This window comes from Xylona heveae (assembly GCF_001619985.1).
Source record: "Xylona heveae TC161 unplaced genomic scaffold L228scaffold_10, whole genome shotgun sequence".
Classification (NCBI taxonomy): domain Eukaryota; kingdom Fungi; phylum Ascomycota; class Xylonomycetes; order Xylonales; family Xylonaceae; genus Xylona; species Xylona heveae.
Window position 1 is genome coordinate 95,551 of NW_017264202.1, and position 18,796 is coordinate 114,346.

At 48.2% G+C, this 18,796-nt stretch overlaps 8 protein-coding genes across 8 annotated transcripts; 4 read left to right on the forward strand and 4 right to left on the reverse strand.

Annotated features, from left to right (window-relative positions):
• The first annotated feature begins 228 nt into the window (after window positions 1-228).
• L228DRAFT_284908 (hypothetical protein) lies at window positions 229-1,730 on the forward strand. Its single transcript, XM_018336277.1, has 3 exons — window positions 229-436; window positions 569-1,069; window positions 1,185-1,730. Exons 1-3 carry the CDS (start codon window positions 368-370, stop codon window positions 1,569-1,571), a joined length of 957 nt encoding a protein of 318 aa, XP_018185728.1. The 5' UTR covers window positions 229-367; the 3' UTR covers window positions 1,572-1,730.
• On the reverse strand, window positions 1,645-3,313 carry L228DRAFT_249849 (short-chain dehydrogenase-like protein). The gene is made up of 4 exons (XM_018333181.1): window positions 2,720-3,313; window positions 2,476-2,583; window positions 2,259-2,415; window positions 1,645-2,175 (listed from the first exon to the last, which is right to left on the reverse strand). Exons 1-4 carry the CDS (start codon window positions 3,025-3,027, stop codon window positions 1,990-1,992), a joined length of 759 nt encoding a protein of 252 aa, XP_018185729.1. The 5' UTR covers window positions 3,028-3,313; the 3' UTR covers window positions 1,645-1,989.
• Window positions 3,314-4,811: 1,498 nt separating this feature from the next.
• On the reverse strand, window positions 4,812-6,949 carry L228DRAFT_270269 (GMC oxidoreductase; the record flags this gene model as incomplete). The annotated part of the gene is made up of 5 exons (XM_018335391.1): window positions 4,812-4,855; window positions 4,916-5,512; window positions 5,594-5,738; window positions 5,809-6,528; window positions 6,599-6,949. 5 exons carry the CDS (start codon window positions 6,947-6,949, stop codon window positions 4,812-4,814), a joined length of 1,857 nt encoding a protein of 618 aa, XP_018185730.1.
• Window positions 6,950-8,303: 1,354 nt separating this feature from the next.
• L228DRAFT_232700 (MFS drug efflux transporter-like protein) lies at window positions 8,304-10,838 on the reverse strand. Its single transcript, XM_018330603.1, has 10 exons — window positions 10,446-10,838; window positions 10,316-10,396; window positions 10,206-10,258; window positions 9,888-10,145; window positions 9,764-9,830; window positions 9,105-9,696; window positions 8,888-9,043; window positions 8,618-8,828; window positions 8,502-8,559; window positions 8,304-8,434 (listed from the first exon to the last, which is right to left on the reverse strand). The coding sequence occupies exons 1-10, from the start codon at window positions 10,602-10,604 to the stop codon at window positions 8,396-8,398; spliced, it is 1,674 nt and encodes a 557-aa protein (XP_018185731.1). The 5' UTR covers window positions 10,605-10,838; the 3' UTR covers window positions 8,304-8,395.
• A 1,113-nt stretch (window positions 10,839-11,951) lies between these two features.
• L228DRAFT_232702 (oxidoreductase-like protein) lies at window positions 11,952-13,264 on the forward strand (the record flags this gene model as incomplete). The annotated part of the gene is made up of 3 exons (XM_018330604.1): window positions 11,952-12,219; window positions 12,297-12,552; window positions 12,633-13,264. The coding sequence occupies 3 exons, from the start codon at window positions 11,952-11,954 to the stop codon at window positions 13,147-13,149; spliced, it is 1,041 nt and encodes a 346-aa protein (XP_018185732.1). The 3' UTR covers window positions 13,150-13,264.
• A 649-nt stretch (window positions 13,265-13,913) lies between these two features.
• L228DRAFT_249855 (hypothetical protein) lies at window positions 13,914-14,775 on the forward strand. Its single transcript, XM_018333182.1, has 2 exons — window positions 13,914-14,325; window positions 14,384-14,775. The coding sequence occupies exons 1-2, from the start codon at window positions 13,984-13,986 to the stop codon at window positions 14,492-14,494; spliced, it is 453 nt and encodes a 150-aa protein (XP_018185733.1). The 5' UTR covers window positions 13,914-13,983; the 3' UTR covers window positions 14,495-14,775.
• A 1,025-nt stretch (window positions 14,776-15,800) lies between these two features.
• On the reverse strand, window positions 15,801-17,199 carry L228DRAFT_270273 (lactonohydrolase; the record flags this gene model as incomplete). Its single annotated transcript, XM_018335392.1, has 2 exons — window positions 15,801-16,393; window positions 16,491-17,199. 2 exons carry the CDS (start codon window positions 17,197-17,199, stop codon window positions 15,801-15,803), a joined length of 1,302 nt encoding a protein of 433 aa, XP_018185734.1.
• A 209-nt stretch (window positions 17,200-17,408) lies between these two features.
• Window positions 17,409-18,389, forward strand: L228DRAFT_23764 (hypothetical protein). Its single transcript, XM_018330954.1, has one exon. It carries the CDS (start codon window positions 17,617-17,619, stop codon window positions 18,154-18,156), a length of 540 nt encoding a protein of 179 aa, XP_018185735.1. The 5' UTR covers window positions 17,409-17,616; the 3' UTR covers window positions 18,157-18,389.
• The last annotated feature ends 407 nt before the right edge of the window (window positions 18,390-18,796 follow it).

Genomic DNA, 18,796 nt, shown 5'->3' on the forward strand with positions numbered 1-18,796 from the left:
AACACCCGGCTGGGGTACGTATCGTAGTACTCCGTAGCATATCCGCCCATCCCGCCTGGGGGTGCGCTAGTCCAGCTTAGGCAAGTTTCCGTCTAGACAGTAATGTGAGGGGTACAAAGTACAAGAGACATGTAACTTACTGTTTATCTTCTCGGAGAAAACATTCGCCGGACCGAAGAGCCAACTGCAAAATATCATAGCAACTCTCTGAGACAGCAACACTTATCGAGCATACCTCTATATCTCACAACTCAACAATCATAACATTTTCTCTTTGAGCACCCTTTTTTCTTCAGCCGCATCTTCAATTTATATTTCAATCCAATAATACAGAGGAGAAGACGAAGCATAGCAACGAAACGTCATCATGTCCTCGAAGCCATCAACCCCGGCGAAGCCGCCAAAGCAAATGTCTTCGCGGCTGCTCACCATGAAGGTATTCTCCTTTTCCTCCCTCCTATTTTCATCCCTCCTATTTTTATATCATCTTGGCACATATCTATTGCCCTTTCATAAACCTTCTTCCTCTATCAATTGTACCAAAATTGACGTATGTCCTACAAAACAGTTCATGCAACGCGCCGCGGCATCCGCATCTCCATCTAGCCCCGCCACGCCCGACGGCCCGTCTCCCAAACGCCAAAAAACGTCCCCATCAGGAGGAAAGGGCGCAGCATCGGCGTCGGCGGGGGGATCAGACTCGGACGCGATCAAAGCCGCGCTCGAAGCGGAGGAAGCCAAGCGGCAGGAAGCGCTGGACAAACAGGCGGCCGAAGCAGGCGAGACGAAATGGGTGCTGAGCTTCCGGGACGGAGACAGCGGCGCCGCTGACGCTGATGATCAAGCGCGGTCGTCGTCAACGTCAACGTTAGCTTCTGGGACGGGGAAGCTTAGAGTCGTGCATGCGGGATACGCGGGGATAGATGCGCCGACGTCGACGTCACCGTCTGGTCCTCGCAGGATCGTGAGCGGTGATGGTGACGATGATGCAGATGACACTGTGGAAGAAGAAGGACAAAGCGGACTGGTTGGACGGAGAAGTTTTGGCAAGTTTAATAAGACGCTGGAGGTACGATTACATTCCCCACCCCCCTTTTCATCCGTCTATTTTATTTATCCCTCCACCCGAGTTTTTCACTTTGGTTTGTATATACATGAAAATTACTGACATACGATGGGCACAGAAACAGCGAAAAGCGCACCGGAAAGCACACGAAGCCGAGTCCAACGCCGACAGACCCGACAGATCCGACAGAAAAGGAAACGAAGACGACGACGACGACGATGACGAGGAGGAATCATCAGACGAGGACGAGGACGAGGATGAAGAAGAACAAGAAGAAACCAGACGCAAATACACGCCCCGCAAAGAAGTCAATCTGAATAAACTCAGTTCGATATCTGGCGGCGGAGCGGGACTCTCGTCGTCGTCGAGACAAGGGCCGAATGCAGCAGACATGGACTGCTTCAAGTGCGGTAAACGAGGACATTTGAAAAAGGACTGTCCAGCCGGTGCGGCCCGTTCAGCGAGTGCAGTTAGAGGGAAGAAGGGCAAGAGAAAGTCGACATGATCAATTAACAGTTCATTGTGCACTCATTTCAATAGTTTTTTTTTTCCTAGTGGATGATGATAGCATTAGTTGTGGGCGGGATACGCTGTTGATTGGCGCTTGCATGGGATATCCGTGTTTCGTAAGTATAGGTACTTTGTAAATTAGATTCTGTAGGATAAAAGTATATGTGTACTGTCCATGTTTGTTCATTCGAGGGGTTATAAAGTAAAAGTCTGTCTGTGCAGGCGTGGAAATGGTGACCGAAAAGTAAAGCAATGTTTTATGCCATTTTGTAGTACACTATTCGCTCACTTTTTAAATACAATCAAAAGAGACAGGCCAGCTATCTTTGATGGTCGTCATCATATATGGTCATCATCCTCCACAGAGTCGCACTGGAGCCAGCCATTTAACAGAGTCTTGTAAAAAAACCAGTTTACCACGGGAGCTCAGCACCGTCGTACTGGTTGAGACCCTCCTTCTTCTCCCATCCGGGCACGCGGATGTTGAAGAACTTGCCGTTCTTGTCGGGGGTGGCGCTGTAGACAATGTCCAAGACGGCCTTGGCGCCGACGTCGCTGGGCAAGTCGGCGGCAGAGCTGCCCAAGTCGGTTTGGCACCACTGATTAATGTTAGTTGTTGATACAGCAATTGCATATACGAGCAGAGAAGAAAGTGCCGAGGATGAAAAATGAGAAGACTTACGCCAGGGCTGAGAGTGACAAAGGTGAATCCCTTCTCGGCATACGCCTGAGCGTACTGAACAGTCAACATGTTCAGAGCAGCCTTGGAGACCTTGTAGGCGGGGACAGGGAAGAGCGCATAGTTCTTGGACATGGCAATGGATCCAAGGCTGGTCGAGCTGTTTTCTTTTAGTCAGTAATGGTGGCAGAGTAAACACGGGTGAAGCAACGGCACGTACACGTTGACGACCTTCTTCAAGTTGCCCTTCTCAAGGACAGGAAGGAGTGCACTGGTGGCAATGTGCGCGCTGGCAACGTTGACCTTGAAGCTCGACTCGAGGTCGTCCCTAGCGATTTCTGTCAGTAATTCTCATTGTATAGTTGTGATAGCCTTGTGACATTGTTGTTGATGCATTCCGCGAGATACAGTGGCTGAATGTAGAAAATGTAAAAGTTGACAAAGGTATAGGCAGGTAAACATACATGGTGTTGATGCCATTGGGGCTGTAGTTCATGATACCGGCGTTGTTGATCAAGACGTCAAGGCCCTTACCGCCAAGGACCTTCTCGACTTCCTTGGCGGCGTCCTTGGCGCTGCTCTCGCTGGTGACGTCGAGAGTAACAAAGACGACACGGCCGCCAGAGCTCTCAACAAGCTTCTGCACGGCGGGGCTCTTGGAACGGCCGCTGGCGATGACAAGGCTGACCTGAGAGGCAGGCAGAGAGGCCAAGCTGGTGACCATCTCGAGGCCAAGACCGCGGGTGGCACCGGTGACGAGGTATGAGGCCATTGTGATAGTGGTGTGGTTGTAATGAAGAAGTCGTAGATTCGACGGGTAATTTGCTCAAAGTATGAGAGAGAGAGGTAGAGTCTTTAAGACTTTTTGTTGTTGTGTTGTTGTATGAAGATGAGGATGGAGGTGAGGATAGTTTCCGGGTCTTTCATCCCATCTTTATATCCCATTCATGTCTCATCTTTGATAGAAGATGCAATCTGGCATTTCGTCATTGACCTGCAACATTTCGAATTGATCAGCATTCTCAATGGTTTTTTTTTTTGCCCACTGTGCCACAGAGATGCGCTGCGATGGAGAATGCTGATCAGTAAGGCAAAAGACGATCAGTAATAGAAATTTCGTGTCCATTCGGAGCTTAGGACATGTGTCCGATCATTGCAACGGCGGGAAGGATAGCGACCCACTGCGAGGTCATGGGGAAGCAAGACAAAGGCGTTCGCCATCGAAGGCTTAATCATCAAACTGTTATGATCACTTTTGGGGGAAAAATTGGCGATATCAGGCTCCACCTGGGCAATGGGGTAGCTTCCGAACTTGTTCCGAACCCGAACCTGGCCTTGTCGTTGCCCTTGGTCTGATAGTAGGGGGGGTGGTGTTGTTCACGTCATAGTGGAGAAATATCGAAACCGGGGGGGAGGGTGTATATACGGATGCCCCGTAGAAAAACACCACGTATCTGAATGGATCAAAAAGACGATCATCAAGGTGACCAAAAGGGAGTATGAACGAAGAATGGAAGAAAGGGGAAAAAAAAACTTTGAACAGGGGGACGAGGTTAGGAGATTCGAGGGGGTTGGATTAGTGATAGCCAAAAGAGGTGGATTGTGCTCCTTTCGGGGCACAACGGGGCGTTGAGAGGTTGTGGAGACTGCGATTAGGGGACGGGTAAAAGGGACGAGGGGGAGGCCATCTGTTCGGATAATTCGTTCCGAGACTAACAATAATCGACCGCGAAAAAAGGGGACGAATGCAGTCTGTGGGGGCGATGAATAACTGGAAATGGTTGAATAATAATCAGATACAATATTGGATGTGTCCCTAACCCATTGAACCCTCGACTAACTAGGTAGGTATTGCCTGACAAACAAGTATTCGTAAGTTGGTAACCATTTGCTAAGTAAGCAAGGCTGTGCTGAGTCAGTACGCTAACTTCCAGGGAAAAACATGTACTAGATAGTGGGCTGATGGAGATTTCTTCAACTAATCTCGCCTGTAGATGGCCCAGGACTTTCCCTGTTCCCTGCCTAGCCCTAGCGACAAGGGTCTCTTCAACCAGGGGACTCCTCGGGGATTAGTTAAGTCGTGCATGGGCACTAGGGGACGGCTTCGAACGACGGAAAATCTCCTGTATTGCTGCCCCTCCACACTACCCCGCGGCCCCCAAAGAACAAATAATCCATCAACCCACTTTTCCTTGATTACTGAAATTGAACGCGTACGCAATGTGCCAGGTAGACTGTTACTCTACGACTTACTCTTCGACTTACATGCCAAGAAAACGAAGGAAATCATCTCCCTCTCAATCGGCTGGACGTTCGATACCGTGTAGCATATGACACGCGTTTCTTACAGCACGAGAGTAAAACATCTTTGCTTGCAAAGGACCCATTCAGCGCATTTTATCCCTACGACAAAGAACATGGAGATGAGAATGAAAAGAAATATTATTGTAAAGCTCTATCCATTTACACAAGTATACCCTTTTTACGTGGTTCTATCTGTCACAAATATTTACAGTCTAAAAGTTTAACTCATATCTCCACCAATTCGCCTCCAGATCATTCTGAGAGGATGTCGCAGGCAATCTTCTCCGCAAGCGCGTCTAGCACATGTAGTTAGCAATGCTATCCTCTCTTCATCAGCATAGACGAGTAATACTTACAGACTGTGGACATTGGGTGTCCGGGAGGCAAAAAGGGGAAAGATGAGGCGTCGACGACCCGCAGGTTTTCAACGCCAATTACCCGGGCCTTGCTATCCACGACGGCATTCTCATCGTCGGCTTGACCCATGGCGCAGGTGCACGATGCGTGATACACCGTACTTACCGTCTGCTGAATGGTGTGCAAGAGGTCCTCGTCCGATTGCACCTGCGGTCCCGGAAAGTATTCGGGGCCGATCAGGGCGGGCTCAATCGCAGTGGTATTGAACATCTGCCGCACGCGCTTGTAGCCAGCCACGGCGACAGCCTGGTCAGCCGGATGAGTCAACCATTTGGGGTCGATGACAGGAGGGTCTGCCATGTCCGCAGATGAGATGCCAACAGTGCCGCGAGACAGCGGCGCAACAAGAGCGACGGAAACTGAAGCGTAATTGTAGCCATCAGTTGGCCCGCCCTTGATGAAGTTTTCCTGGTCTCCAAGGTAGCCGTTCATGCTAATGTACTCAACTTCAGGCCAATCCTCAGGAAACTCGGAAAGTGCGCCCTGCGTGTCGCTGGAGAACGATGAGCGAAGAGAGTCTGGAATCTTCTCCCAAGCTGGATGGAGCACAAATCGTCAGCATAATTAGAGCAATGACAACCGAGAGGAAAGAGTGTAAGATAAAGACAAAAACGCACCTAAAAAGTCGCCGCCTGAGTTTGTCAGGATACCGGCTTGTTCTTCATTGTACTCCCGTTCGGCTTCCTGGAGGAACTCCGGGTTGGTGAAAGATGAAGAAGTAATCGCATTGACCCGGTAGCTGGGTCCCATGAGAACGTGGTCCTGGAGGGCATTAGTCTGATACTGCTTTTTGTCGCGAAAATACGTATTTATTTTAAACGCCAAAACATACCCACATGTTCTGTCCAACACCCGGTCTGTCTGCAACGACTGGAATTCCATATTGCTTGAGGGTATCAGAGGGTCCAACTCCAGAGACCATCAGAAGCTGAGGAGATTGGAAAGCGCCAGCCGAAAGGATTACTTCCTTGTTGGCGCTGAGGGTGTACTGCTGGTTGTCCGAGTCGACTTCAACGCCGGTAGCCCGAGTACCATCAAAGACGACGCGCTTCGCCAGAGTATTTTTATAGACGATCAAATTTTTGGCTTTACCAAGCCGGGGCCGGAGGAAAGCAGTTTCCGATGACTCTCGGTGCTGGGTGGCATGATCAATCGTTTCCAGAACGTATGAAGATCCGATGAGTTTACCACTGGTGAAACCATTAATAGGCTCGATTCCAATCTCCTTGAAAGCCCTCTGTACCCAGGAAGACATCGCAAGGGCAAAGTTGGAAAACGTCACCGACAAGGGGCCACTGGGGTTCCCCATTGTTGCCAAATCATACTCGGGAGTTGCATTCGAGGCGCGTTTGCTGTAGTCGGGCGGAGCAAATCCAAGGCTCTTCTCAAAGTACGGCAGGAACTGATCAAACTCGTAGCTTGAATCGCCGACTTGATCCGCCCATTTCTTGTATGAATCTACAGTTCCTCGTTGATAGGCCATGTAGTTTCTTGCCGAGCATCCACCCAATGTTTTTCCTCGAGCGTAATGAATCTTCGCATTTAACGCGCCCTACACAACAAAGAGTTAGGAGCCTTTCATTTTACATATTGGACAACTCTGCCCATTTTCCCACACGAACCTCTTGTGGTGTTGTAACAAATCCCCAATCAATTAGCGGATTGGTATCACTAGGATCCTTTCCATCCCAGTACGTGTCAAAGGCAGGAACACTCAGATTTGCAGCGTCAGTCTCGTAGAAACCTCCGGCCTCTACAACTGCCACTGATACCTGCGGGTTCTCTGCTAATCTCGCAGCAATTGTTAAACCAGCATTTCCACCGCCAACAACGACATAGTCGTACGATGCGTCTCCTGGCGCGCCGAAAGAGGAATCATCGGAGTCTCTCGCTGAGAGCTGCTTGCCCAGCGGAGTACCAGAGGCTATAGAAAGAGCGGCAACTAAGCCCAGCAATGAAGGAAGGAGCCCCATGATTTCAGCTTGACGAGATTTCGCTGGAGGTATTGTTTGAGGATGAAGTCGAAAGCTCGTTCCCGGACAGAAGAATATATAATGCCCGTCGAGACATCAATAGATATCTTAGTCAACGATCAAAAACAAGATCTCATGACACCAAGCTCGCCCCACAATCGAATTTAATTGTCAGAGCCTCGGACATCGGCCTCATCAGAAAAATAATGATGATCATCATTAGCAAACAAAATTATCTTCGTCTGGTCTTTGAGGTTAGCTTGGCAAGTAGAACTAGAGAACTTTAGTGCTCAATAGCCTCAAAAAAGCCAGGTTTGCAGTGCCACATTCCAGCTCAAGTGAGACAAAGTCGAACGCGCGTGCCATGGTGACGGTAAATTTGGACCGTTTTCGATACGGTAGCTTCATGCAAACCCCCAAACTCAAGCATTATTATAACTTTCGGTCGATTTGCGGCGTAGCACAGCTATAAACGTCATTGAATGAAGCCATCTCTGTCATGATTCTTCAGATAGATGATAGAGTTTTGATCGGACCCCATTCGGAGCGGCTCGGCGGCCCGTCCGGAGGCCGAGCAGGACACATGGCGACAAGATGAAAAGAGTAGGTGGTGGAGCATAGCAAGGAGTCAGCCTTAAGCCATCGGGCCGTGATCGTGATTGAGAGCCAAAGACCCACAAATACGAAAACCCCAAGACCAAAAATGTCCAGGCAATGCATACTAAATTGGAAATGCGGCACTGCAGGGGCACAGCACCACTATCCCGTTCCTTGGTCATGGCTACCTGATGCGTCGACGGGTCTCTCTGGGTTTGATGATCGGCCGATGGAGGGATTTCGAACTGCCTTGATCGAGCATGAGCGGAAACCCTGGGTTTCAAGGACCCCAACCTTCCCTGAAGTTAGTTGGCGGTGGTGGTACTGTTAGTGGATGGTCTACCGGAATAGTCGCACACCAAGCGAAAACCGAGTCCGACAACGCCTCCCGTAGTTCTTCAACCTAGCGCACTTCGCTTTGGTTGTGGAGGGCCTGGTGGGAAATTTCCCTTTTGTCGCACCACCTTCGATGATGCCTAGATGAGCATCTTTCAGTAAATCATGAAAAAGTATGGGTGATAGGGCAAAGGTTATATCACAGTCTAAAAAAGTGTGAAGGGAAGCACCAAGAATTAAAGTGACGTGGGGAAAAAGAAAACCAAAAAAGAAATGAAAGCATCGACACGACAAGTTGGAAGTGGTATTTCAAAAAAACATATTGGACTTCATTGCTCTAGACCAGCAAGAAACAAATGTAGTCATACATAGTATGAAAGCAGAAATGAATGAACAAGCTATCTACCATTTATAAACCGACGCCAGCTAAAACTTTCATAAGGTACTCTCAAGAATGCTCCAACGATGCAGTAGACCGAGAGGGCGTTTCTTATATCTCTCTATAACAGAGACTTAAGCTGCGGCTCCGACAGCGATGAAAGTTCGCTTGCGCTAGAATATGGGTTAGCATTTTATTTTGCTACATGACACTGCTGTACAAAGGAGTAGAAATGCTTACTCTGAGGAACATCGCGCCGACAAAGGCAAGAGCCGCGGCAGCATACGCTGGAATGAATCTACAGAAACATAAGTTAGATGCGATCGCTGTCGAAATGTACAAAATGTTAGACTTACGTTTTACCCATGTTGTTGATGATTATATTAAGAGCGTTCTGTCGTGTTGATTCTGGCAATTTTGCCAATAGCCCACTGCTTGTACCTGAAATGGACGCCTGGAGTTCCTTGACGGGTACGTTGGGTAACAGATGCTTCAAATCAACAGTAGCGCCATTGATGAAGACGGAACTGGCAATTGCAAGTGAAAGCGCAATTCCACCGATTTGAGCTATCGGAATAATTAGTATCATTTTAGAAAAGAAGCACACGGAGACTAGAGAAATTTACCAATCATCATGAAAGACACGGCATTAGCCACGTGATCGGCATCAACAACAGACTGGATGACGGCGTATCCAGCTTGCACAAATGCGCCTCCTCCCAGTCCCAGGAGTGCCTCAAAGCCATAGATGTAAGATGTCGATGTCGAAGCATTGATCCGAGCTGATGATATGATATTAGCATTTCAAGTTGATCAATTATCCAATGATAATCTCAGACATACAGAGACAAACGGTGGCAACCAGTGCGAAGGCTGAGCCCACAGCATACCAAGGCATATAATAGCCCATTTTTGACATGAGATATCCGTTGGATAGAATGGTGAAACACAGCAGAAAGATGAGGGGTAGCAATCTGACTGCAGACTGAAGGGCGTCATCTCCTCGGGTAAATTGGAAGTAAATGGGGATATAATATATCGGAACGAAGACGGCTGAGTTGCAAGCAGCAGCGAGAACGAAGAGCAGGACAGCTTCTTTGTTTCGGACGAACTCGACTGGGAACAAGCGTGTCTCCTTTGTCGTGAACAAGGCCAGGCCTTGCTGTATGCCAAATGCAATCCAAAGCACACCAGATACGACGAATAGCGCGATGATGGAGCCACTGCTCCAAGAATAGAGCGTACCACCGAAGTTGATAGGCATGATGATAGTGATGAAAGCGGCAATACTGATTACGATGCCGACGCCATCCAACTTTCCAAATCGCTCTTTGAGAGAAACATGCGATGTAGGGTGAAATGATGGAAGCATGAACAAGTAAACTGGGCTGAAAACGGCTCCGATGATGAGGTTGATGTAGAATGCCCATCGCCACTATGTTTCCAAGTAATGCATTAGTTTTTCGATTGAGTCCATTTTTTTATCAGGGGCTCAGACGTACCGTGACTTGTTCAAAAGCGCCTCCAATGACCGGACCGAGCACTGTGCCTGCCCCCCAGACCAGGCCTCTGCGTGATCATGTTAGCATAGCATCGAGAAATTGAAACGATGGAAATGGTACATACACCAGACTCAAATACGCAGGGCGCTCCTTCTCAGTTGTGTTCACCGATAGCAGGGTCATCACTCCGATATATAGTCCAATGCCGCCAGCACCCGCGAACACTCGCCCTACAATCATGGCGTTCATGGTAGGCGCCCCTCCGCAAAGAGCGGAGGCCGCCATGAAAACGATCATTGAGCCAAGATACAGCCATTTCGCATCGAGGATATTGTAGAGTTTCCCCAGAGGCAGGATCGAAGCTACACCACCGATCATAAAACTGGAGAGAGCATTAGCGGACTATGCGAAAATGGAGGATGCATCTCGTGACCAAACTTACCCTACTGTGAGCCATCCTAGATCACCAACGTCCTTGAAATCGTTGACAATGGGCTGAAACACACGTTATGAGCAAAAGAAATGTCACATGACCAACGAAGAAAGACTTACTGGAATGAGGACAGCAACAATGGTATTGTCCAATGCGTATACAAGAATACTGGACAAGATACTGATGACGACAAGGGCCCACTAGACACATGTTAGCCTCCAAACGTCGATGTTGATAGCACTGACTTGCCTTGGCTCCACCCATTTCCCGCACAGGTGCCTCCTTAGCATCGCTAGCTTCAGAGGAGCTATTGTCCTGTTTTTCTGGGTCTTCTGGAAATGCAACAGGTGGCTGGCTAGTGCCTGGCTCTGCCTTTGGGCTTTCTTGGAATCTCTGTTCTTCCGCCATGGTTCAGCCGCTAATTCTGGTTGTATCAGAAAGATGAATATGGTCGCAGAGTCTTCCAAAACACACTATGTTGATGAGATGGAGCGGTGCTAGATTTGGCGCCTTCATTCCTGCCATGTCCATATTTATGAGTTTGATCGAGACGCAGATCCTACTGTAAGTTGATACTCGCCACTGCGTATCAGTAATCGCCACTCTGTCTTTTTGCTCAGTTTCTTTCTTTTCACAATCGCGACTTTGGCAAAAAGATGTTCAATAATCAGAAATTCAAGCGATGTGGTTCTAACGCGGCAGACTGTAACGAGCAGCAAACGTTGCTCGTGCCACACGCTATTCCCACGACTAGGCTGTCTCGGAAATAAGGGATGCCCCCGCAAGCCAAGCGAAATACCCCTGAGATGGCGTGCGCAGGGGCCACTGTGAGGCTTTTTATTCGTTATGCGGAGCCGCTAGGTTTCGGGTTAGCCCGACAGGTCAAATGCCCACTAAACAAGGATGATGCGGCACATTTTCTGCATTGCTACAAAGTACCCTTGACTGTCGTCTTAAGATCAACGCTCGCATTAGCAATTTAGCGCTTCTAATCAGTTTTCATTATATAACTATAATTGAAAATGGAAAATCACATCAAGGAAAACTTTCCGAGTGTCCCTGGTAATCCAGTTTGGTGAGAAAACCGTCGCGCTGAGGGCCACAGGTGTCCGTTCTATACATCCCACCAACATTTGCCGTCCATTGGTCCGGACACACGACCAAGGAAAGGATTCGAGCCCTTGCAGAACGCGAAGCTCTTTTGCAAGTAGTCTCAATACGAGACTTCGGCCCCACTCTCCGATACGTTTACTCAACATGGGGACATTTGTGGTCTTCCTTCCATGCTGCCTTAGTTCAGTAATCAGCAAAGGCAATGATTAACTATTGGTTGCTGATACCACCACCTGCTGCTGTGCCGCAGAGAAAAACACTTGACAATCAGGACTGCCCATCGCAACTGTAACCATTGCAACCCAGATCAGGCCAAGAATGGATTGTCATGCATTGTGGAGCGATGAGGTCAGCGGCAAACAATATCACAAAATCACAGTATGATTGCTGGTTGCACCAGACACTGTGTCCTTTGATCACGAATCCAAAATCAAAATACTGATCTCTCAGGTCGTAATCGCAACACATGTCATTCCGATTTGCCGCCGTCGATCGCTCTTGTTTTGTAAGGAATGTAATAAGATGACACGTTGATATGAGATTCGTAAATATGAATATTTATATGAGTCGATTCGGAATATTTCCAGATCGTAGAAAGAATCAAGAACAAACTCTTCAAATCAAAAGCACAAAGCATAAATCATGTCGACCCAGAGCGCTATCCAAATTGAGTCCACTGGCGTTGCAAAGCTGGTGCAGAATGCACCAGTGCCAACGTTGAGAGACGACTATATCCTGGTCAAGACAGCGGCGGTTGCCTTGAACCCCACTGACTGGAAGCACATTGATTTTTTGGCTTCCAAAGGTGCCATCGTGGGCTGCGACTACAGCGGTGTGGTTGAGAAGGTGGGGCCGGCAGTGACAAATTCTCTAAAACCCGGTGACAAGGTCGCTGGTTTCATCCACGGAAGTGAGTAACGTTGTATTTTTCTCTCAACACGTGTATTTTCAGGGAGAAAGAGAAGTGGACGCTGACTCGTGCTGTAGGCAACAGCGATAACCACGAGGATGGTGCATTTGCCGAGCATATAGCGGCCAAAGGAGATCTCCAGATCAAGATCCCTGACAACCTGTCCTTTGAAGAGGCCGCTACACTGGGAGTGGGCATCACCACTGTCGGACAGGGATTATACCAGTCCCTAGGACTCCCCTTGCCTACCCAGCCTTCGCAGACTCCATTCCCAATCTTGATTCTGGGTGGCAGCACGGCCACGGGAACGCTAGCTATCCAATACGCGAAACTGTCAGTATCCCTTTGAGGTTCTCGACTAGTAGATTTCTCTTCAAGCTGCAATACCAATACTGACAATATGACGAAATCAGTTCTGGCCTGCAAGTAATTACCACCTGCTCTCCATCCAACTTTGAGCTAGTCCGCTCGCGCGGCGCGGACCACGTATTCGACTATCGTGACTCGGCGGCCCCCAAAGCTATCAGGGAACTGACTGATGACAAGCTGCGCTATGCGTTTGACACCATCTCGTCAACAGACACGGCCAAGTTTGCTTCTGAGTCTCTAGGAACCGGTCCCGGAGGCAAATACAGTTCTCTCATGCCCATTGCTGATTTCCCTCGCAAGGACGTGAGCAATTCCGGAACTTTAGCCTATACTGCAATTGGCGAGACTTTCCATAAGCGGGGCAAAGAGTTTCCCGCCAGTGCAAAGGATTACGAGTTTGCTGTCGAGTTCTGGAAGCTGGCTGGGAAGCTGCTGGAGCAAGGAAAGATGAAGGTGCACCCTCAGACCATCCGGTCGACCGGACTCGAAGGCGTGCTAGAGGGTGTCGATGAGCTCCGCCAGGATAAGGTTTCTGGTACCAAGATTGTGTACACTCTGTAAAAGAAGTAGATTGAGTGTCTTGGAAGCCTCTGCTCATGAGCGTTTCAGTATGATTATACGAGTTGAAATTGTTTTGCTCTTTTTTTGTGTTTAGCTTGTAACATAACCAATCGAGATGATAAATCGAACAAATAAATTTTTTTGAAAGCCAATTTATATTTTTGCCTTTTATACGACTGAAGATGATTGCACAACAAAGCTTGACTTTAAATTGGCAGGGGCTGGGCAAAGAATAAGTTTCGTCACGTGCGTTTAGTGTGTATATTTGGTGGTCATGAACATCGTCTCACGAGTAGAAAAAACCTTTCCCTATCTTCTTTGATTTTTTGTTCATAAATTCTTTAGAGTAGGGGTAAGGAAAAAGGTAAAGTCCAAAGAAAAATATTACAGGCTCACAGCACTCTTCAAGCAATTCTAAACATAGTTTGACAGTATTCTAACAACGAGAAAATCTTATTTACTCACAAGTCTAACAATAATCAAATGTGCATATGTATAAATGTATATATTTTCAAAAATTTATCAAAAATCAGAGTTGAATTATTCCCCTGATTCTACTGCTGCAGAGTCACAAGACAGAGTAATTTTAATTAATGCATGTACTCTAGTCACGATATAAAACATTCAATTTGCCTTTGAAATTCCCAGGTCGAGTATTTCCCTTGTCCATGTCTGCCAAACACGTGGCTTATGAATTCCATGTACATGGTGCGCGGTTACCGACCACATCTGAGCTGGGATATTACCTGCAAGGCTGCAAGCACCACGCATCACCTGACAGATATCCCGGGATTCCTTGGATTAACATCATATTTCATCGCTTTTCCTTTAAAAATGTCACGAGCAATATATCTTGTCGTTTTCAGCAACGGTTCCAAGCCTGCTCACTGGGCCATCTGGATTCCGACCGGCAACGCGGGAGCCAAAGGAAAATTGATGCATGCTACGGGTAACCCAGCTACAGGCTTCTTCCTCGAGTTTCGGCGCAACTACGATTTCGAAGATGAAACCCGAAGATATAAAGTCATTGAGTTGGCGCAAGTCAGTGACAAGTATATTGCAGATACAGTAGGGAACGGCGAGCTCATAAACGAAACGACAGCTCGTGATCGCTTTGAATCAGCTGCAACTACTGTAGCACCTCCAGGCAAAAGTCCTAATCCATTTGATCCAAAAGTAAGATGCCTCAAGGTTTAATGAATGTTCATGTACAAATATCTTATGCGTTGAACAGGCCCTCAATTGCCAGGATTGGATAAAGGCCTTTGTCGAAAAGCTTATCGCTATGGGTTATATTGACGACGGTTCTACCACGGTGGTCCAAGATGCTCCCAGGTATCTTTGACCGCCGAATACCACTGTCGTTGAGAGAGGATATACAGAGTAGTTGGCGAGTTTCAGGGGCGGCAGCATCAGGAACAACAACGTTATCAGATTATGGAGCGAATCGCAACACTACCCCAAATTGTACACTTGGGCATCTTACCTAAATTTACGGTGAACCTGTACAGCATGAAAAAGGACAGCGAAACTAAGCTCGCCAACGAATTAGTGCGACGAATTTTTCCGAGGCTTGGACCTGCCGTCAGTTATTGAGAATTGTCCGAGATCGTTCAATAAACCCTCAGTCGGGCTTCACTACATCGTGCAGCCCATGATTCTTCCAATGCCCGACCGCTTGATGCCCCCACAGTGACAAATACATGTCTTCCATCTGTGACCCCATCAGTAGCTTCGAGGTACGCGAACGGCGTGCCTTGGCTAATTTCGCATTACATGAGGTGTTTTCCCAGCCTCTCTTCAAGTGTGGCACAGTAATGCCAAGGGAGGAATGAACCCATTCATCCAATTAAAGTAGGTGTTGTGATCACAAGGGGATGATCTGAATCAAAGCATCTCGCCTCCGTAATGTTAGACACCGAAGAGTTGCTGATATACTACCCGGTCCCTGGCCCCTTAGGACAAGTGTTGTGCCGCAAGCCATTGACGAAAAAAGACGTGATCAAAATTGATCTTGGTGCCGTTGAGCATCAATCAAGGCGCTAATATAACAGGACCACGGTGGATGTCGGGAGCAGGGTCCATCAAGAGACGGAGGGACGTTAGTGGGACGGCTAACAAGCAATAGCGAAAAGGGCTGTAAAAGTGGAAATTTCTAAGCTGCTTACATATGCACTGCCCAGCTTACGTGTTTCGATAATCTCTCCAAGTTTCCCTTTCCCCACCTCTTCCTCTCCGCATCTCATCCGGACTTAGTCTTGGCCTCGTATTGATTATCACTGATATCGGGCGCTACCGGCTCCTAAGTCTAGAACTAATAGCCAACGGAAATCACCGCACATCAACAACATCGATGGTGGAAGAATGGAAGCTTGAGACGAGCAGGAATATATTTAATTGTCAACGCGTAAAATACAAATATGGAAATCTAGCAAGCTAAAGCAAGGAGAAGAAGAGGTGCCAACTTTTTAGTCTAGCGAGGGTCTAGTAACAACTAAAATCATAGGCTCTGGAAAAGGAAAGAATGAACATTTAACATCTTGGTCCACCATGTCCCCACTATCTACATGTCTCTCATCTCTCGATCTCTCTAGCTTCCGCGTTATGACCCCCACCGCACCAGGCAGACAAACACACAACCATCACTTCGTCTAATCGACAAAGTAGTTGTTGGGATCAGGGCCAGCAAGATCCCAGTCCACACGGGTGATGCCGCCAATGCCAACCAAGTACAGGGTCTTCAACTCAGGGCCAGTCCAGCAAATGTTCTCCACTGGGTGGTTTGTCTGGATGCGAGCCAGAACGGAGCCATTCTCATCGACGATGTCTGCGCCGTTAGAAAGACCGGCTCCAATAACGATATAGCCATTGGCAGCGACCTTGATGCCGTCTGGGCTCCCTTCAAGGGACTGGAAGATGCTGCGCTTGTTCGAAAGGTAAACACCGTTGCTTGGAGTGCGGTTAACATCAAAGGCATAAACGTTGCGCTTGTTGGTCGACGTAAAGTAAATGCGGATTGGGTAGTCGTAAAAGTTGCCTGCACCTTTACTGGCGTCGGGACCGACAGTCTCAAGACCACTGTCGGTGATGTAGAGCGTCTTTCCATCGCGGGAGAAAGTAATGCCATTGGGGTGTGCGAGCGTGTCCTCGACAACCACGGTTTCCCCAGTGGAAGGAGTAAATCGGTACGTAGCCAATTGGTTTTGGTTTGACATGTTTGACACACCAAGGCCTAAGGCATAATCTGTTCGCATAGGAAATGTGAGAGCAAATTCATAATCACGTATTCAAAAGCGGCCGATGATATAAATGGGAGGCTGAGGCATTCGTTGAATACTTACCACTGTCGGTGAACCAGACGTCGCCAAAGCGATCAACCGTCAGGTCGTTAAGTCCTCCATAGAAAAAGCCATAGTAGTTGTTGACGAGCCATTCGGCTTCAAGCGTGCTTGGGTTGACGCGGACAACACCAGGGCGCTGCTGCACACCGCCTGGGAGAGAAACATTGTTGCCCTGAATTGCCCAGTAGATCGTGTTGTTGTGCAGGATCCCACCAGTTGGCTGGTAGACTGGCGGGTTGGTGACAAAGGTGTTGATAGTGGGAGGGTCCGTGTTCAGGTCAATCATGAGATTGGTAAGGTTGCCAGGAGGGCCATCCTGCGTGACAAACAACTTGTTCAGGCTCGGCACGTAGATGGGCGCCTCATGGATGACGTTGAGAACTTCCAAGTACTTATGTTGGATTTTTGGAGTTTTTCCGAGGAGCTCGAGGCCACGATTCTGATCAAAGACGACAAAATCTGCGGTGCTCACGAGCTTCCAGGAAGGGTCATCTGGAACCTCGGTCCCAGAATAGCCCACTGTGGGATCCGCATCCCGGTAGAATGATGGGGGCAAAACTGAGCCATACTTCTGGATGCAAACAATGTTTGCTGACTCTGGACCGCAGTTCTGGGCCACTGGTGATACAGTGTTGGTTTTGTTGCCAGTCACGGCTGCGCTAGCATTGCTGGCGCCGAGAAGAAGAAGGCCAAGTGTAAAGAGCGCCATTGGAAAATGAAAAGCAAGCGAGAAAATGAGACCAATGTTTAAGTTGCTGAAGTATTGTTGTCTTGAATAGCAAATTTGTTGAAGAGGAAATCAGCTTCAGGAACTCGGTATATATCATTTCATTTCAATGGACAGACGTAATTGTGCATACTTGCAAATATTCTTGCCACATAACGCAACTTCATTCTGACTCTGCACTGTGACGACAAACGTTTCAATCTTGCTGGTCAACGCAACCAAAGAATGTTGATCATCTGCTGGTTTTTCATCTATGACGATGGCTGGTTGCAGTTTACATTCGGCGGGGGCCGGCTGGCTCTGGGGCACGGAATCGCCACTGTGGTCCTTGGCTTATCCCTTCCTATCCCTTTTGGCTATGAATTTTCTCCATTCGAAGGACGATATGTCATAATCTGAATGGTTGGCGGCCAAGTGTCTGTATGCAGTGAAGGCACTTTAGGGGCTGGGTGTGCCCTGAGATTTGCGGCACAGCATGATCCTTCCAAGGACCAGGTGGATCGTCATGATACAATCGATCAGCTTGTTCTCAGCAGCTCATACTGTACGGTATGCCAATACGAGCTTCTGCGTCATTCGTCGTACTCCTCTGGAGGTATCACGAATTCTCACTTGATTGCTGAATGGATGCAATGCCGGATAATTGGCCACCGTGTCCTGGACGGCACAATACCCCCAAGGGTGATGTTCCATTTCCAACCCTGGGGTCCACAATCGCTAGAATGTGTAAGCACGATGACAAACCCCATTTTGTTAAGGCTGGGTCTTGAACTGCACCAGTTGGGTTGGGATGCAGCCTCGCCGCAGTATTCTCCACTCCTCTTTGACCTTTTGGTTCATCTTCGATTAGCACGCCCTCAAGATGAAAGGGCCCCTATTTCTTTTGCATCGGTGGTGGCAATGGGGAATGTTCAAAACGTGACAAGGCCTCTTGTCTGATCCAGCAATCTTTTCTTGGGGTTCCTAGCCTCCGAGTGGCATCAATAATGCGATACATTGCGATGGAGCCAAAGGTCCAATTGACTCGGCGTTGAGTCGGCGTTGCATCGGCGTGGGAATCCGGCGTCTTGGCCGATTCTGGGCGGGGAAGAACAACCCCGGCGGGTCGGGTCGGATCGCACGCGATTGATTAGACTATAAGCAGCCTAGTAGGGCAGTAAGCTGCAGCAGGTACAACTATCCTCACAGCAGGGGTCTACGCAAAAACATCCCAGCCTTGCTTTGCTTAGTCATTGGGATTTGCAGTCTAACGTCCCTAGCTAATGAACAGATCTTGTGCGGAATTGGGTAACATGTTTGGAATGGCCCCCACGGATTGTTCGCAGTGGGATGGCTCGGATTCAACGAGACTTACGTGCTCATCATCGTCTTGCTCAGCATTATAGAGGAGGATGTCGTTCGTCATTCTCGACATGCTGCCCGCATTCCAGTCTCATTCCTGAACCGTATAACAAAATGTCTTTTTCTTACAGTGATCACAGTACCCAACACAAGCATATACTGATCTGCAATGAAAGTACAAATCATCTATTCCATTTTGGTCACCCCTGAAGATCTAGCTTATGGCCATGTTGCGAAA

Bases quoted from the DNA above. Each gene is read 5' to 3' on its own strand.
- L228DRAFT_284908 (XM_018336277.1), top strand. From the start codon at position 368: ATGTCCTCGAAGCCATCAACCCCGGCGAAGCCGCCAAAGCAAATGTCT. The intron at 437-568 runs GTATTCTCCTTT...CCTACAAAACAG, and splicing joins CGCGGCTGCTCACCATGAAG to TTCATGCAACGCGCCGCGGC. The intron at 1,070-1,184 runs GTACGATTACAT...CGATGGGCACAG, and splicing joins AGTTTAATAAGACGCTGGAG to AAACAGCGAAAAGCGCACCG.
- L228DRAFT_249849 (XM_018333181.1), bottom strand. From the start codon at position 3,027: ATGGCCTCATACCTCGTCACCGGTGCCACCCGCGGTCTTGGCCTCGAG. The intron at 2,584-2,719 runs GTATGTTTACCT...AGAAATCGCTAG, and splicing joins CCCAATGGCATCAACACCAT to GGACGACCTCGAGTCGAGCT. The intron at 2,416-2,475 runs GTACGTGCCGTT...AAAAGAAAACAG, and splicing joins TTGAAGAAGGTCGTCAACGT to CTCGACCAGCCTTGGATCCA.
- L228DRAFT_232700 (XM_018330603.1), bottom strand. From the start codon at position 10,604: ATGGCGGAAGAACAGAGATTCCAAGAAAGCCCAAAGGCAGAGCCAGGC. The intron at 10,397-10,445 runs GCAAGTCAGTGC...ACATGTGTCTAG, and splicing joins GGGAAATGGGTGGAGCCAAG to TGGGCCCTTGTCGTCATCAG. The intron at 8,560-8,617 runs GTAAGTCTAACA...ATGTTTCTGTAG, and splicing joins ATCAACAACATGGGTAAAAC to ATTCATTCCAGCGTATGCTG.
- L228DRAFT_249855 (XM_018333182.1), top strand. From the start codon at position 13,984: ATGTCACGAGCAATATATCTTGTCGTTTTCAGCAACGGTTCCAAGCCT. The intron at 14,326-14,383 runs GTAAGATGCCTC...TGCGTTGAACAG, and splicing joins CTAATCCATTTGATCCAAAA to GCCCTCAATTGCCAGGATTG.
- L228DRAFT_23764 (XM_018330954.1), top strand. From the start codon at position 17,617: ATGGTTGGCGGCCAAGTGTCTGTATGCAGTGAAGGCACTTTAGGGGCT.